The sequence below is a fragment of the Lithobates pipiens genome, unplaced genomic scaffold (assembly GCF_037356315.1).
Source record: "Lithobates pipiens isolate NorthernLeopardFrog02 unplaced genomic scaffold, aLitPip1_a1.2 Scaffold_22, whole genome shotgun sequence".
Taxonomy (NCBI): Eukaryota; Metazoa; Chordata; class Amphibia; order Anura; family Ranidae; genus Lithobates; species Lithobates pipiens.
In genome coordinates, this window is record NW_027507784.1 from 82,083,079 (window position 1) to 82,101,345 (window position 18,267).

At 45.1% G+C, this 18,267-nt stretch overlaps 1 protein-coding gene across 2 annotated transcripts in view; it reads right to left on the reverse strand.

Annotated features, from left to right (window-relative positions):
• The window catches only part of LOC143923871 (uncharacterized), a 115,400-nt gene extending 98,025 nt beyond the window's left edge, over window positions 1-17,375 (reverse strand). The window contains exons 1-4 of one of the 2 annotated variants that reach the window (XR_013261785.1): window positions 17,335-17,375; window positions 17,048-17,203; window positions 16,788-16,928; window positions 14,801-14,962 (exon numbers count right to left, since the gene is read on the reverse strand). Coding sequence is in view for 1 of the 2 variants with exons in the window: in XM_077447803.1 (XP_077303929.1) it covers window positions 17,048-17,203; window positions 17,335-17,363 (185 nt within the window). In the remaining variant the exon portion in view is untranslated. Of the gene's footprint in view, window positions 1-14,800; window positions 14,963-16,787; window positions 16,929-17,047; window positions 17,204-17,334 lie in introns of those variants that run through there. The other variant, XM_077447803.1, reaches the window with a different exon arrangement.
• Window positions 17,376-18,267: the final 892 nt, after the last annotated feature.

Here is an 18,267-nt window from a genome sequence, read left to right on the forward strand (position 1 = left end):
CCGGAGCTCCGGTACAACCCAGAACACTCCTCTGTCTGGATCCAGACCAGGACTTGTGTCAGTTAGTCCCAGAACCCTACCAAGAGTTTCTGGATGTTTTCAGTAAACGGGGGGCTGATTCTCTTCCCCCACATCGCCCCTACGATTGTCCCATCGAGCTCCTTCCTGGGGCAGAGATCCCATTCGGACGTGTCTTCCCCTTGTCCGAGAAAGAGCAGGAGGCCCTGAAGGTCTACATCACCGAAAACCTTAAGAAGGGGTTCATCCGTCATTCCACATCTCCTGCCGGTGCCGGAATATTCTTTGTTACAAAAAAAGATCAGACCTTTCGGCCCTGTGTGGACTACCGGGAGTTAAATCGGATCACGATTAAGAACCGTTACCCCTTACCACTAATTCCGGAGCTTTTTCAAAGCTCTTAGCGTAGCGGCAACACGGACTTTACGCTAAGGTCGAGAAATGTAAATTTGAGCAGCAGTGTATCCAATTTCTCGGCCTAGAAATCTCTCCAGCAGGCATCAAAATGGACCCGCAAAAGGTCTCTGCTGTGCTCGAATGGCCAGCTCCCACCGATAAGAAGGGAATCCAGCGCTTTGTGGGTTTCGCTACTTTTTATAGGAGATTCATAAAGGGGTTCTCGGCCATCATCGCTCCCATCACTCAGCTCACCAAACAGAATACACGCTTTCATTGGGGACCCGAAGCGCAGGCCGCCTTCCAGAGACTCAAGAGTCTGTTCACCTCTGCTCCCGTTCTCAGGCACCCGGATCCGTCAAGACCCTTTATCCTGGAGGTGGATGCTTCTGAGGTAGCAGTAGGGGCGGTGGTATCCCAACGTCAAGGTAAAGATGACCTGATGTACCCCGTGGGGTTCTTTTCCCGTAAACTTTCTCCGGCCGAGAGAAATTATGATGTGGGGGACGAGAGCTACTCGCCATCAAATCTGCATTGGAGGAGTGGAGATACCTACTGGAAGGGGCGGTACACCCCATACTTATCTACACAGACCATAAGAACCTTGAGTATCTCCGTACCGCCAAACGTCTGAAACCTCGGCAGGCCCGTTGGGCCCTCTTCTTCTCCCGGTTCAGCTTTCATCTTACCTACCGCCCCGGGTCAAGAAACATAAAGCCAGATGCGCTTTCCCGCATGTTCGATAGTCCCAAGGACATCGCACCCCCTGATACCATCCTCCCAGCCAACACCTTTCTGCTCGTCCAGCCGGACCTCCTGTCTCTGTTAAAGAGAGCTTCCCTCGAGTCCTCCAGTCCTCCAGGAGTTACGCTTATTTCCAGAGAAGGTCTGCTTTGGAAGGACAATCTAATCTTTGTCCCGGAGGACGTCCGAATAAAGGTCTTGAGTCTCCTCCACGATCACCCCCTCGCCGGGCATTTCGGTGTCCGCAAGACTCTGGAGCTGGTACAGCGCTCCTTCTGGTGGCCTGGCATGAGGGAGTACTGCAAAAAATATGTGAATTCCTGCCCTGTGTGCAGCCGGAACAAGGTCCCCAGGAACCGGGCCTGGGGTCTGCTGAAACCACTTCCCGTGCCTGACCGCCCCTGGCGGATGGTCACGATGGACTTCATTGTGGAACTTCCCCCTTCTGAGAACTGTACAGCCATCTTTGTGATCTGTGACCGTTTGTCTAAAATGGCCCATTTCCTACCCTTGAAAGGAACACCCACCGCATCGGAGACGGCTCATATCTTCATCAAGGAGATAGTCAGGCTTCACGGGGTACCTTCCAATATTGTTTCCGATAGAGGGGTGCAATTCACCTCTCGTTTCTGGAGAGCCTTATGTGAAGCCCTAAGAATAGAATTGGCCCTGTCCTCCGCCTACCACCCGCAGACCAACGGACAGACGGAACGCACCAATCAAACCCTTGAACAATACATTAGGTGCTTTTCATCCTTTGTCCAGGACGATTGGGTCTCCCTCTTACCTTTGGCGGAGTTCGCCTATAACAATGCCAGCCATGCTACCACCGGCCAATCCCCGTTTTTCGCTAATTTTGGTTTTAACCTGTCCTTTCTCCCTGATATTCTTTCAGAATCCCACGTTCCAGCGGTACAGGACACCGTATCCTTTCTGCAGCGGAACAACCAAATCCTCCAAGAGACCATAGCCAAGGCTCAGGCGGATAGCAAGAGGAATTTCAATCGAGGAAGAAGGGGAGAACTGATTCTTCAAGTCGGGGACCAGGTATGGCTTTCTACTTCTAATTTAAAATTAGCCTGCCCTTCTAAAAAGTTGGCACCCAAATTTCTGGGTCCGTTTCCAGTTAAAAGGAGGATCAATGAAGTTTCCTATGAACTGTCTTTGCCTGTTTCCATGAAAATTCACCCGGTCTTCCATGTAGCTCTGCTTAAGCCGGCCGTACCTGATCCTTTTCCCGGTAGAGGAACAGGTCCTCCTGACCCAGTGTTGATCGACGGCAATGAGGAATACGAGGTGGAGGCCATTCTGGATTTTAGAAGACGTCATGGACAAGGTCAGTTTTTAATTAAATGGAAGGGTTATGGTCCAGAGAATAACTCCTGGGAACCTGCTGCCAACTTACATGCAGATAGATTAATTCAGGCCTTTTTTACTGCACACCCTGAGAAGAGAGTCGTTAGGGGCACCCAGAGGTTGCCCCTTGTGGGGGGGCAATGTCAGGAATCCGCCCGTTCTGCACGATCGGGTGTCCGTTCGCGCACGCGCGTTCGTCCCGCGGGTCGTCGTGGGCACGCGCGTCCCCAAGCACGAGCGTGTGCACGTCGTTCGGATGTGCGCGCGGCATACGCACGCACGAGTGCGCGTTAGCGCTATTGGCGCCAGTGGCCCTTTTTAAAGGAGCAGCTGCAGTCATTCTGTGCTGTTCGTCTGCAGCTTGTGCCTGAAGAAACCTGTTGATTCATCTGCTACCTACCTGATACCTGACCTGGCTCCGTCTGACTCTGCTGACCTCTCCTGCTCTGACCCCGGCTTGTTTGACCTCTCTTGGACTGTCTACCTGCTGCCGAACCCCTGCCTGTACCTGACACCTCTGCCAGTTCCTGCTTGTTCCTGCATCTGTACCTTGCATCCAGAAGAGCCCGCCATCCTGCCTGCAGTCTCCTCCCAGCGGCCTGCCTGCCACTGCCAGTTCCTGCTCCTGAGGATTCTCTCCTATCCGCTACCTGCTGCTGCTGCACCTGGCTGGACTCTCCTACCCCGCTGTGCTCCGGTCTCCCTGTTCCCATTCCAGAGAGACCAGAACCAGAGCCGTAAGAGCGGTCCCCTTCCACTAAGTCAGACTCACCACCTGTGGATCTTAACAGTTACATAGTAGGTGAGGTTGAAAAAAGACAAAAGTTCATCAAGTCCAACCTATGTGTGTGATTATATGTCAGTATTACATTGTATACCCCCGTATGTTGTGGTCGTTCAGGTGCTTATCTAATAGTTTCTTGAAACAATCAATGCTCCCCGCTGAGACCACCGCCTGTGGAAGAGAATTCAAAATCCTTACTGCTCTTACAGTAAAGAACCCTCTACGTGGTTTAAGGTTAAACCTCTTTTCTTCTAATTTTAATCAGTGGCCACGTGTCTTGTTAAACTCCCACGAAAAAGTTTTATCCCTATTGTGTGGTCATCAGTATGGTATTTGTAAATTGAAATCATATCCCCTCTCAAGCATCTCTTCTCCAGAGAGAATAAGTTCAGTGCTCGCAACCTTTCCTCATAACTAATATCCTCCAGACCCTTTATTGGCTTTGTTGCAACAACAGTGTTCCCACCCAGCTGTGATTTTACAATAGGCCGGGCTTAAGGGGTTAAAGAGTCCAAGATCAATTTAATTGTTGGTCACATAAAAACATCCAACAAGTTTCGGGGGCCACACCACTCTTCATCTGGGCTCAACACAGGATAAACCTTGAATGGAGAAAACAGGGACTTCACAGATTTGCATTAGAACCAGTATTGAATGATCCACATGGAGCTATAACTGACAGCAGTTTCGGGAGAAAGGCTGTGTGGCTCTGAGTGGGGCTACACAGTAAAGCTCACTGGATCAGGCTAGTATATATTTCACCTAGTGGGTAGCACTCAAGTAGGTGGGGGGAACTTATCACAGGACAGCTGTACAAAAGTACAGTTTCTCTTTATACGTATGTAAGGCCTTGTTCTTATAGGCACAAAGGCCCATGCACCATGAACCAGTGCAAAAGCATTCTCTGATTGGACGAGATGAAGTGGCAGGGTGGTGACGTCATGCTCTCCACACTGTCCAATCAGAAAATACTTTGCATTTATTGAGAAAATGCAAAGCATTCTCTGATTGCGCCTGTGCCGAGCGGCTGACCTCCTGTGTTCCGAAGGCTGCAAGCAGGTGGAGATCAGTGTTGTCTACTTTAGTGATTTACAGCATCAGCCAGGTATGGTATATGCAAAGTTCCATTGGTCAAGCTAGACCAATGTAACTACAGTATGTATAAAATATGCCATCCCTGGAAACCATCCTTAAACCTTGGGAAGTATCTCACTACAGCTGAAATTCATATTGCAGGGGGTGCCTAAAATCTGACTTGTATTTTAGTGCAGACTGTCAAATCGCATGCCAAAAAGGGATCAATGGGGACCAGGGCTCAGGCTCTGTTCACACTAGCGCAGGCCGTGTGTTCTGGTTTGCGGGAATCGCACTGAATTGCACTGCTCGTGCAGGGCACCCCCACGCCTCTCAGCCCACAGCACGGTCTCAGATGCGGGAACTGCAGGGAAAAAAGGACCATGCATGCACCTTTTTTGTGCATTTCAAATGGCACAGAAGTCCAATGAATGGACCACCGTGCCTGAGAAAATGTGGGATGCAGGGTCCGTACCTGTGTGAACTGAGCCTTAAGGCTTGTACACACAATCGGATTTTCCGCAGACAAAACCTCGGACTTTTGTCAGAAGGGCGTTGGCTTGTCTTGCATACAAACGGCACACAATTGTCAGCAAACAAACATGAACGTAGTGACGTACAACGTGGTTTTTCAGCTCTTTAGTGCCACCCTTTGGGCTCCTTCTGCTAATTTCGTGTTAGTAGAAGTTTGAGTGTTGATTCGTGCTTTTCATTTCGCGCTTTTCATTTCACGCATTTCAGTTCGTGCTTTTCAGTTAGTGTCTGAACGGCCGTTCATCAACCAGCCATGTTGCAGAATTGGAAGAAATAACGTTTTATTCATTATTGGCCTTGAAATTATTGCTTTGAACCAAGTCCAGTCCAGGAACAGGAGGAGGTGGATTTCTTGGACCAAAAATTGGTTGCTTTATTAGTCGGGACCAATTATCTCCTATGCCTTTGCTGTGGGAGCTCCAGGAGAATAATCCGGATGATTTTTGAAATTAGCTCCGGATGACGGACCCCTACTTTCACCAACTCTTAGCATTGTTGACCCCCTATATTAGGAAGCAGGACACATGCATGAGGCTTTTATTTTATTTTTTAGTTAAATAATGATTTGATTTGTTATATTTCCTATATTTTTGGATGCATAGAATGCACTTTTTGGTTAAGTTCTATTGGCAGATATCATGTCTAATTTTATTTGTTTTCTTTTTTTAATGCACAATAAAAAAACTGATGTAGAATAATACTTGGCTGTGTGTTTTACTTCAAATGACAGTTAGGGATTCGGCTGTTACATTTAAAAAAAATACAATGTAAAATTAACAAGGGACACCAACATAGTTGTATCTTTGATCTTAAAAAAACTACGGGATAATGGTGTTGTGGTAACTTATACCAAAAAAAATAAAAATAATAATAATATTATTCTTGATATCACTAGAAAATAAAAGTCTTTGAAAATTAGTTTGCAATAACTCCATCAGTATCACCAGCAAAGCAGCTTCATTATTATCCTATTAAAGAAGAAGAGAATTGTGCGCTGCCTTTCCAGATTTCATAACTTGCCATGTCACAAATGTTAATTCTCACTTACGAACACTATTTTACAAGACCGACCGCTTCCGGCTCGTCCTTGCATGCGTGTTTGTACTTTGGACTTTTGTCCGACGGACTTGTGTAGACACGCTCGGAAAGTCTGACAACACACATTTGTCCGCGGAAAATTGTAAAGCCTGCCATCCAACATTTGTCCACGGAAAATCCGACAACAATTGTCCGATGGAGTGTACAAACGGTCGGATTTTCCGCCAACAGCCTGCCAACACCCAATTCCCGTCGGAAAATCCAATCGTGTGTAGGAGGCTTAACTGGTGGGAAATCAATCACTGTCATATAAAACGCATGGACCTGGGACTTTAAGCTGCAGTGAATGTTTGGTAAATGCTACTTTAAAAAAATCAACCTGAAGAATGAGGGAAGGCATGGGGCCTGTAATAGTTCTGGTGCTCTGGTTTCCATTTTTATCCTCAAGATCTTTCCTGTTCTACAAGACAGGGAGTCTAGCAAGTGTTGCACGCAGCATATGCCACTGTTGTTTTTTTCCAAATCCTGATAAATTTTTCTTTCCGCTCGGAGATAATTAATGTCACAACCAGCACACAGCTCAGAACATTCTGTTTATTAATAGACTCAGGCGTCAGATGATAGGGACTTATTAGTAAAATCGTCCAGCATGACAGGGCGTGATTGATTTAGGAGTCATATTAGTAAATTTAATTTTTTGTAGCAAGATAGCCGCGCATATAAAACAAGTCCTTTGGCAGTAAAGGAACACTGTTCTCTTTGTGTTAGATGTAAGTGGTAGAGCTCTTTCATACCTTTGCTCAACACCATCCCAAAAAGCATTGTTCCCTATGAGGCCAATCCACCGCATCCCACCACCCCGCTACCTTTAGGATTTAACAAAATGTCACTTATGACATTTTAATAAAGTTAAAAGAAAACAAAAAAATATATTTATTTTTTTGAAGCATGGTGAGCTGCTATCCACTGCATCCCACCACTCTGCAGCCAATGGAACTTAATAAAACCTCACTTGTGACATTTCAATAAAGTTCAAAGAAAAGAAAGGTAGACTGTAATGGCCATTCCATTGTCTACCTTTTTTTCCTTTAAACTTTATTGAAATGTCACAAGTGGCGCATCAGTACTGTTTTCCGCAGCATACACCAGTGGTCGTGTGTTCAATGCAGCTGCTAGTGGAAAAATTGAAAATTGTATCAATTACTTACCGTAATTTTCTTTTCCTGATGCCAAACCATGGCAGCCTACTAGTGATAGAGCTCTGCTTCTTGACCACTCCCTCAGGACCATTAAACAGCACAAAAAAATTAGTTGATAGACACCCCCCCCCCCCACCCCTCATTCATTGTAACAAGCCACATAACGACTTTGATATGAATTACGGTATTTGATATAATTTTCCATTTTCCAACATGGCAGCATACTAGTGATAAATACCTAGCCAACAGGGTGGGTACAGCTTGAAAAAAAATAAAGATCAACTTTATTATATGCCATAACAGAACATTGGATAGTTCTTCTGCCAAAATCTACAGATGACAAGGCCCATGGGTCAACTCTATAATGTCTCAAAAAAGTGCATTGGGAAGACCAAGATGCTGCTATACAAATGGTTTCCATCAACACATTCAAACGGGCCACCCATGAAGATGCAACCTCCCTGGTACAGTGTGCAATCACCGCTGAAGGAAGCTCACTCCGTAAGTTCTGCGTATGAGTTTGACAATCCAGCTTGCCAAAGTTCTTGCAGTAGCTTCTTTTCCTTGGTTCTTCCCTGTTGGGATTACAAAAAGCTTGTCAGCAGATCTGAAAGGAGCAGTAACCGATAAGTATTTCCTCAATATTTTGGAAACATCCAGCTCATGCAAACTCCGAGTGCTCTTCTGGGAAGTTAGGCAAAGCCTGACTGGTAGAAGGTTTTGCTACTTTTGGTACAAAGTGGTCAACAGGCCTCAATTTGACTTGATCTGGGAAGAATCTCATATGCCGCTCTATGGCTCCCAGCGCCTGGAGCTCAAACTCTTCTGCCAGAGGTTATTACTGTTAGGAAAACTGTCTTGTAAGTTATGTCCCAAAGAGAACTTTGCTTAGTTGGAGCAAACGGATGAGCTGGCAAAAAACTCAGTAATACTGACAGACCCTGTTAAGGAAAGACTCTTCTGCTCGGTGGGCAAACCTTGATGACTGCTTTTAGGAATTGCTTGACTAATAGGTCCTCAGCCCATCTGACTTTTGTTATTGCTGAGATTGCAGATATTTGCAGTTTTAATGAGCTGAGGCTAAGGCCCATGTCTAATCCAGACTGAAGAAAATCCAATACCGCTGAAAGGGGGGAGCAGTCGGATCCAGGCCTTGCTCAGTCAGCATGATTGTAAATCTGTCCCAGACTCTGGCGTAAATATTATTAGTGGGTTTTCTGTGCTTCAGCAAGGTGGGAACCACTTTAGAGGAGCCGCCTCCAGCCTCCCCCTGTTACTTGTTCTTTCAACAATCTCAGGAGGAATCTCATTATTAGAGACGGGGGGAAAGAGTAAGCTAGGCTGCAATTCCAGGGTGTAACTAAAGCATCTGTACCTTCTGCCTAGGGATGCGGAAACCGGCCCAGGAACCTCTGAAAATTGCAGTTGTTGTGGGATGCAAAGAGGTCTATTTGTGGTAGACCCCACCTGTGGACTGAGAGAAGACTTGGGGATGCAAGGCCCATTCTGTATGATCTGGGAATGCTCGTGACAGATGATCTGTCTGTGTGTTCAATCTCCCAGAGAGATAGACTGCCCTCAGGGAATGCAGGTGATCTTCCGCCCAGGACATTATGGGTTCCACTTCCCCCAGCAACGTGCTGCTGCGAGTTTCCCCTGGCGCTAAATGTAGGCGACTGCTGCCCTGTTGTCCATCTGCAGAATGATCGGCCTGTTCTTGATCCTGTGATGTAGGGCCCTGAGAGCCAGAAAGGCTGCTCTTATCTCCAGTACATTGGAAACCACTCCTTTGGTGGAGAAGCTCCACCTGCCGTGGACTGATTGACCTTTGCAGTGTGCCCTCCAGCCTGTCTGTCATAACAATTGTCCAATTTAATGGACCTAAGGGCTGTGATTTCTTCAAGGACTCCAGCTTTAGCCACCACTGTAGGCTCCTTCGCATATTGAGTGACACCGCTGTTAGCTGTGCCATGTTTTGCTTCCTCCACTGCGCTAGGAAGCCTGACTGAAACTGACGCAGGTGCCAGTGTGCCCAAGCGTTCATTGGAATACATGATGACATGGTGCCCAGAAGGCTGAGACACTGGGAGGCTGATAGGTTGCTGCTGGTAAGAGTCCCTCCTGATCGTCACTGCCTTCCCTGATGGAATTGAGACAGACGCATTGAGGGTATCGAAGAGAGCTCCCAGGTACACCATCTGCTGGGTCAGGCTGAGCAGGCTCTTTTTAAAATTGATTATCCACCCTACTGCAGGGTATGAATGAGGATTTCCCTGTGTGACAATAACTCTTTCTGGTCCCTGACCAGCAGTAGGACATCCTCCAGGTAGTGGTGGACCTGGAGCCCCTGCACCCTAATACGGCAATAAGGACCTTTGTGAAAATCCTTTGGCATGTGCATAGGCCGGAAGGAAGACTGGTAAACTGCAGATGCATCTGACCGATTGAAAACCTCAGGTACCTCTGAAAGGCGAGTAAGATAGGAATGGAGAGGTAGGCGTTCTGCTGATCTAATGAAAGCATCCAATCACATGGCTGTATAGTCTGAATAATTGTGTGAATGGACTCCATCTTGAACTTTTCCAAAAAGGATAAAGCGTTTCAGTCTCTTCAGGTCTATAACTGGACCCCACCCTCCGTCCTTCTTGAGGACCATGAATAGGGTGGAGTAAATCCTTGTGTACATTTCTGAGTGAACCAGTGTTACCACTTGCTGTGTTTGGAGAGTCTGTACGTATTGTAGCAGAACAGCCGCTTTTTGTGTTGTCTCTTGGATTTTGGTGGGGGCGAAAAATGATCTGGAGGAGGTGTGCTGAGAAACCTCTAGGATTGGCCCTGGGTGACTGTGGTTTTTACCCAAGAGTCTGTACAATTTTCTGCCCAGATGTCCCCAAAGTGCACCAATTTGGCTCCTACTGGGAGCATCTGGGACTGCGCACTGTCAAAAAGACTGGAACATTGAACATTTTCTGTTTGTGCGCTTTGAGGAAGATTGCCTGTGACCCCCTCCAACTGCTACCTGAGGCCCTGGTTTGACGAGTGAATGTAGAATCTCTGGATCTAGAGGAATGGAACCTGCTGAAAAAAGGCATTGACCCCCTTTGTTTCTTGTCCTGCGGGAGCAGACCAGATTTGCCCCCAGACACTCGCAACATAGCCACCTCCATCTTAGTACCAAAAAGGAACTTACCGTCAAAAGGTATCTTCCACCAACTCTGTTTTGCAGATGCATCCGCTGACCAGGGTTTCAACCTTTAAGCCCTTTAGCTGTGACCGAGTGCATCATTGCTCTAGCTGAACACTTGACCATGTCTATTGCTGCATTGCCTATAAAATCTGCCGATACTTTCAGCTCATCTAGGGCGTGAATGATGTCCGCTCTTGGCACCCCTTCCTTAACCGCTGTTTCAATGTTCTGGGTCCAGACCTTCAGAGCACTAGCCACCGAGGTGAGGGCTATAGCTGGAGGACAGGCCACTCCGGCTGCCTGGTATGCCCTTTTAAGATCCAGATCTATTCTCCTATCCATGATCTCCTTAAAAGAGGCTGAGTCTTCCATAGGGAGCATCACGTTTTTTGCCAGGCGGACCACCACCACATCAACCGTCGATGGTGAATCAAGTGAGGCTACCTCCGCCTCCTGTAAGGGAAATAACTTGTGCATGGGATTGAAAGAGAACCTCTTCTCAGTTTTCTGCCATTCCTGTTTAATGACATTCTTTATATTGTCCATAAAACGGAAAACAGGCCTGTCGTTTCTAAAAAAAAAAGTAGGATTTTGCCTAACACAAGCTGTTTCGGTCCTCCTCTGATGAGGAGGAACTACTGTTCTCCACAGGCTGACCGGATTGTAAGGACGCAGAGCTGGGTAGAACAGCACTACTTTTTGAAGTTCCTGACTGATCCTCCATCGGGCCTCTTGGGTGACACAAGCAGGTGGCTGAGCTTCCGGGATAATAGAGGTGAATTTGGGTATGGAATCTTTCACTATCTTCTTTAACAACGATGAGACCTGAGCAATCTCTTGTTTTCTGTCTACTGCAAATTCTTCCAGACAGTTTTTGCACACCAATTTGTTGGTCAAAGCAACTGCGCCACAGGCCCAGCAGGATTTGTTACTGGGACTTCTGTATTGCTCTGGAGAAGAGTATGTGTGAAGTCTTTTTTTGGACTTCTTCCTGGAGCGGGAGTACGCTCTCTTGAATAATGTCTGTCCTCTGTGGCTTTTGAACTTTGAGAGCATGAGCATGTGGTGCTGAAATAATTCAAAGCAAACTGCATAAGAAGGCACTCTTTTAGGTCTCCTGAAAACGTACTATTTCGGTGGTTTCTTACCCTAACCATTGTGTTTGTGAAAAAGGGACGGCCAGCAGAAAGCAAGAATAACTGCAAGAAAGAAAAAGGATATCAAAGGCACCCCCCATCTCTTTTCTCTCTTTACTCTCCTTTTTTTTTATGCTATTCACTGGTCCAGAGGGAATGGTCAAGAGGCGAAGCTTTATCACTAGTATGCTGCCATGTTGGCATCAGGAATGACCCCTTAATGTGACACCAAACGGTAATCCATACATATGCCTACTTAATGGCCCTGTAATCAATTTTTCATGAAATGGTTTCTTACTGTGTTTTTATGCCTCCTTGTAACATCCTCTGTGAGCTCCCGAACTTCCATTTTTCCACCATGCTTCTGTTTGGATAAGCAGTACCTGTTAGTTGCAGTCATGTGCACTGCCATAGGCATGCGCAAGGGGTGTGCCAGGTGTGCCTAGGCACACCCTAATACTGGAGTTGGCAACCCGTAATCATGGGCAGGTGACAGGTAAGCCACGTTCCTTACTTGCGACCCCCAGAGCCTGGACAGGATAGGCGGGGAGGGTGGAAATTAGTGGAACCGATTTGTATTTTCTTCTGCAGCAGCTATACAGTAAGTAGGCTTCTCCTCTGCCTCTCACTGACATTCAGCTGAACAGGAGAAAAATACAAGGAATTAGTAACAATGTATGCCACCCCTCTTGTCCCAGTTCCTCTTATTTCTGCTGCCCAGATCCCCCTGGTTCTCTCCCCCCCCCCCCATTGTTTTAAGGATGGCAAGCAGGGAAGAGGCCAATTAATATGTCACAAACGCATATGTGTTGGAGCTTTGAGGTGCACACCCTAATGCAATAGGCTGCGCACACCTATGTGCACTGCACTATGCAAACTACACACCCCATAGTCCATTGTCTTTTCAGGGAGCAAGGGTTGCTATGTTCCTACATACAGTGGAACTATGGAGAACTAATAGGAAGTCAGATCACAGCAGCAAAAACAAATGAATTTGGAGATTTGGAGGAGGCTGAAGCTATAGAAGGGACTTTTTGATTTAACAATACATACGTAAAGAGATTTTTTTTTTTTAAACCAGAGATTAGTGACACTTCAAAGTCACTTACGCCATTCATGCATTGCTGCTTCCACTAATACTTACAATGTACCTTCTCCAAGCTTCCTTGTTGCCCTATTTGCATACCTGAGACCTGACTCAAAAACCCAAGAAAGAACGATGCATTGCTTACACAGGCCTAGTGACCTTCATGCCATCCCCAAGTGACAGCACTCGGCCTGTTGATTGGATGTTCCGATGCTGAGCACTCCATCATTGAAGAAAGAGAAAAATTCACATTCTCTCCAGAGCCAGTAAGTATTTCCAAGGATTTGGGTATGAGAATAAAGGACAGATGTAAAGTGTGTCTATATGTAAATGATGAAAGGGTGGCAGAGTGGACCGACATAGTGAATGAGGCGAGGGAGGAGGTGGAATCAGTGTGGGTAGAACTTCAGAGAGAAGAAGGAAGTGGGAAATGAATAGTGTGGGTATGTTATAGGCCCACAACCTGAAGGAGGAGGGGGAGCTGGACCTACTATCGCAGTTAGAAATGGCAGCGAGACAGGGAAATATTATAAGGGACTTCAATTACCCCGATATTGACTGGGAAGTGATTATAGCTCACTCATTAAAGGCCCTTCATTTCATGAAGATCTTACAGGACAACTTCATGTCCCAATTGGTGGCTTCCCCAACTAGAAAGAATGCCCTGCTAGATCTATAAATTACGAATGATCCAAGACTGATCTCAGATGTGGCAATACGGGACAACTTGGGATCTAGCGATCATAGGGTGATTGCATTTAGCGTAACCCATAGTCCATAGTTTATTGTCTTTCCAGGGAGTAAGGTTTGCTACATTTCTACATACAGTGGGACCATGGAGAACTAATGTAGTCACCCTCTAATAGGAAGTCAGATCACAGCAGCGAAAACAAATGATTTTGGAGATTTGGAGGAGGCTGAAGCTATAGAAGGGACTTTTTGATTAAAGAATACATACGTAAAGAGATTTCTTTTTTAAACCAGAGATTAGTGACACTTCAAAGTCACTTAGGCCATTCATGCATTGCTGTTTCAACTAAAACTTGCAATGTACCTTCTCCAAGCTTCCTTGTTGGACTATTTGCATACCTGAGACCTGACTTAAAAAACCCAAGAAAGAGTGATGCACTGCTTACACAGGCCTAGTGACCTTCATGCCATCCCCAAGTGACAGCACTCGGCCCGCTGATTGGATGTTCCGATGCTGAGCACTCCATCATTGAAGAAAGAGAAAAAGTCACATTCTCTCCAGAGCCAGTAAGTATTTCCAAGGATTTGGGTATGAGAATAAAGGACAGATGTAAAGCCCAGCTGTAAGATATTTGAGGACAGTACACACCATATGCATTGGGCTGCGCTCGGTAGACGTGCCCAACTATGATTTTCAGCTCATAACACTGTGTTGCAGTGCTGTGCACTAAAAGCAATTATGTGTTAATATGCTATACTTTATTCAGTGTGTGGGTGGGGACAGCTGTAGGGTACCCAACTTGAGGAAGCAGCACACTCAGAGTCCAAGACAGTTTATCAATATTGTAGAGGAACTAGAGCTGGTATTACACGAGGACTTAGACTTTGTGGGAATAACTGAAACGTGCTTTGACAGCTCACACGATTGCCTGGAAAATATCCAGGGGTACTTCTTGTATCGGAAGCACATGGAAGGTAGAAGAAGGGGAGAGGTGTGTCTATATGTAAATGTAAATAATGAAAGGATGGCAGAGTGACCGACATAGTGAATGGGGTGAGGGAGGAGGTGGAATCAGTGTGGGTAGAACTTCAGAGAGAAGAAGGAAGTGGGAAATGAATAGTGTGGGTATGTTATAGGCCCCCCAACCTGAAGGAGGAGGGGGAGCTGCATCTTTTATCACAGTTAGAAATGGCGGCTTCCCCAACTAGAAAGAATGCCCTGCTAGATCTATAAATTACGAATGATCCAAGTCTGATCTCAGATGTGGCAATACGGGACAACTTGGGATCTAGCGATCATAGGGTGATTGCATTTAGCGTAAACCATAAAAAAAAGAGATTAAAAAATGAAGTGAAACCAACCAAACAAAATGATACCACATCCCAAATATTAAATTTAAAAAAGAAAGCAAAGGGGGAGGTAACTAACCTCAACGGGACTTTTAACGGTATCAAACATTACATATATTAACAAAGGTCACATAGCAATCACTCAAAAAGATTTTTAAAAGAAAAATGATTTTTTAAAAAAAAAATTATTATACAAAAAATATCAAATTTTTGCTAAAACAGCACTATAAATACATATATATATCCATACAATACATTAAGATCAGGAAGAATCATTAGTGAACTCAGTCAATGTAGTAAGATGCTCGACATGTTTCACTCATAGACGAGTTTCTTCAGGAGCTTTGAGTATCATTGACAAGTGTAATACTGCATGGATAAACACATACAAAGAAAATGATTAAATAATACATGTGCCATTATTTACAATAAGCTTTAAAGAAAAGCAAATAATTAAATCTGATTGCTACAAAAAATATTGATATATACATACAGTGGTGTGAAAAAGTGTTTGCCCCCTTCCTCATTTCCTGTTCCTTTGCATGTTTGTCACACTTAAGTGTTTCGGAACATCAAACCAATTTAAACAATAGTCAAGGACAACACAAGTAAACACAAAATGCAATTTGTAAATGAAGGTGTTTATTATTAAAGGTGAAAAAAAATCCAAACCATCATGGCCCTGTGTGAAAAAGTGATTGCCCCCTTGTTAAAACATACTATAACTGTGGTTGTCCACACCTGAGTTCAATTTTTCTAGCCACACCCAGGCCTGATTATTGCCACACCTGTTCACAATCAAGGCATCACTTAAATAGGAGCTGCTTGACACAGTAAGGTCCACCAGAAGATCCTTAAAAGCTACACATCATGCCGAGACCCAAAGAAATTCAGGAACAATTGAGAAAGAAAGTAATTGAGATCTATCAGTCTGGAAAGGGTTATAAAGCCATTTCCAAAGCTTTGGGAATCCAGCGAACCACAGTGAGAGCCATTATCCACAAATGGCGAAGACATGGAACAGTGGTGAACCTTCCCAGGAGTGGCTGGCCGCCCAAAATTACCCCAAGAGCGCAGCGACGACTCATCCAAGAGGTCACAAAAGACCCCACAACAACGTCCAAGGAACTGCAGGCCTCACTTGCCTCAGTTAAGGTCAGCGTTCATGCCTCCACCATCAGGAAAAGACTGGGCAAAAATGGCCTGCATGGCAGAGTTCCAAGGAGAAAACCACTGCTGAGCAAAAAGAACATCAAAGCTCGTCTCAATTTCTCCACAACACATCTTGATGATCCCCAAGACTTTTGGGACAACATTCTGTGGACCGATGAGACAAAAGTGGAACTCTTTGGAAGGTGTGTGTCCAAGTATATCTGGCGTAGAAGGAACACTGCATTTCATAAAAAGAACATTATACCAACAGTAAAATATGGTGGTGGTAGTGTGATGGTCTGGGGCTGTTTTGCTGCTTCAGGACCTGGAAGACTTGCCGTGATAAAAGGAACTATGAATTCTGCTGTCTACCAAGAGATCCTGAAGGAGAATGTCCGACCATCTGTTCGTGTACTCAAGCTGAAACCAACTTGGGTTCTGCAGCAGGACAATGATCCTAAACACACCAGCAAGTCCACCACCGAATGGCTGAAGAAAAACAAAATGAAGACTTTGGAGTGGCCTAGCCAAAGTTCTGACCTGAATCCTATTGAGATGTTGTGGTATGACCTTAAAAAGGCCGTTCATGCTTGAAAACCCTCTAATGTAACTGAATTAGGACAATTCTGCAAAGATGAGTGGGCCAAAATTTCTCCAGGACGCTGTAAAAGCCTCATTGCACGTTATCGCAAACGCTTGGTTGCAGTTGTTGCTGCTAAGGGTGGCCCAACCAGTTATTAGGTTTAGGGGGCAATCACTTTTTCACACAGGGCCATGATGGTTTGGATTTTTTTTCACCTTTAATAATGAACACCTTCATTTACAAATTGCATTTTGTGTTTACTTGTGTTGTCCTTGACTATTGTTTAAATTGGTTTGATGTTCCGAAACACTTAAGTGTGACAAACATGCAAAGGAACAGGAAATGAGGAAGGGGGCAAACACTTTTTCACACCACTGTAGGTTATATATATGGGGGGGGGGGGGGGCAAAGCATTAAGGTCGTTCAATAATCTAGGAGGCTGAGGGATCATACACTCACCTACTGTGTATTCACACAACTAAATCAAAATGATCACGTATTACAAAAAAGTGTGAAGAGCCTCAATGGAAAATAGGAAGGGAGACATCCAGGCTGTAGATGCTTGCAGGGAGGTGCTTCAAATAGCAGTTTACATGTATACTATTGAAAAAGAGAGAATTCCAATATAATTGGGAAATCATACATATTGACTCCCAGGAGTCGCTCTGATTTTGCGACTTCTGAGAGAAACTGCATAGGTTAAAATTAAAGTCAATTACCTGATAGGATCCACATTAGAAAGCCTGAACCCATATTTAGGGATCAGGAGCTGCCATAAATAGATCACAATATCCAGGATGGACAGGAAAGATATTCTCCTAGCCACTCTCATACAGAGTAAGAATGGGCTTTGTATTCCCGTAGGGCTAACGAGTCTGGTGTGCATAAAGAAAGGGAAACAGACCAGCAAACAATAGCCAGGGATTAGTTGCAGTATGTTGCTGAGTAAACATTCAAATCAAGAGTAAAGGTTGAGCTGAAAATCAGAAGGAAAACACCTACATACCTGATAGCACAGACATAAGAGTCTTGCATGTACACAGTCCTCCACTGAGTGAATGAAAGGCAGACCAATGCTGCCTTATAAAGCCCTCCCCCCAGCACGGCGGCGTCTGGGAACGCCCCCGATGGGCGGGTGAAAGTATCTCCACACTGAGTCTCGGAAGGAGCCGAGGGGTGTACCGCGCATGCTCCGGTAGCCAAAACAAAAAATAAGGATACTGGTAGTAGGCCCTGCCATAGGTGCAATTATTGCCGTTTCCTGTTTGCTTCTAGGCATATATTGCTGCCTAATGGTCAAATCTACAAACCAAAATTTTCAGCAACTTGCCAGTCGATCGGTATTGTATACCTAATGATTTGCAACTGTGGGGCCTACTATGTAGGTAAGACCAAGCGTCCCTTTTTTTGCCGAATCAGGGACCATGTATCTCTTGTTCGTGCCAAGAAAATGGAGACACCAATTAGCAGGCATATGGGTCTCTTCCATGCATTTGACGAGACCTGCATGCATTTCTTTGCACTGGAATCTTATCCCCCAGGTGAGAGGGAAGGCAACTACGACCGTATACTTTTACAAAAAGAGGCTCGATGGATTTACACCTTAGGGGCTACCTGTGCCCCTGGTTTAAATGACTCGTTGAGTTATAAACCTTTTCTCTGAGGATTACACTACAATTCCTTTTCTTTTTCTTTTTTCCCCTTTACCATCTTATTCTTTTTTCATTTTCCCCCTTTCTTTCTTTTTATTCATTTTTCTATTGAATAGATGGGCACTGCGCACTTATGTGTTGATCTATATGTTCAAATGGTCGATTAATCAGGAGACTGGGGCATCTATATATACTCACCTCGCTATAACCTGCTATTTAAAATAAAAATATATTTTTTCATTCTAGCTACAATTTGTTTATCCTCATATTTCATTTTTGAAGAAAAC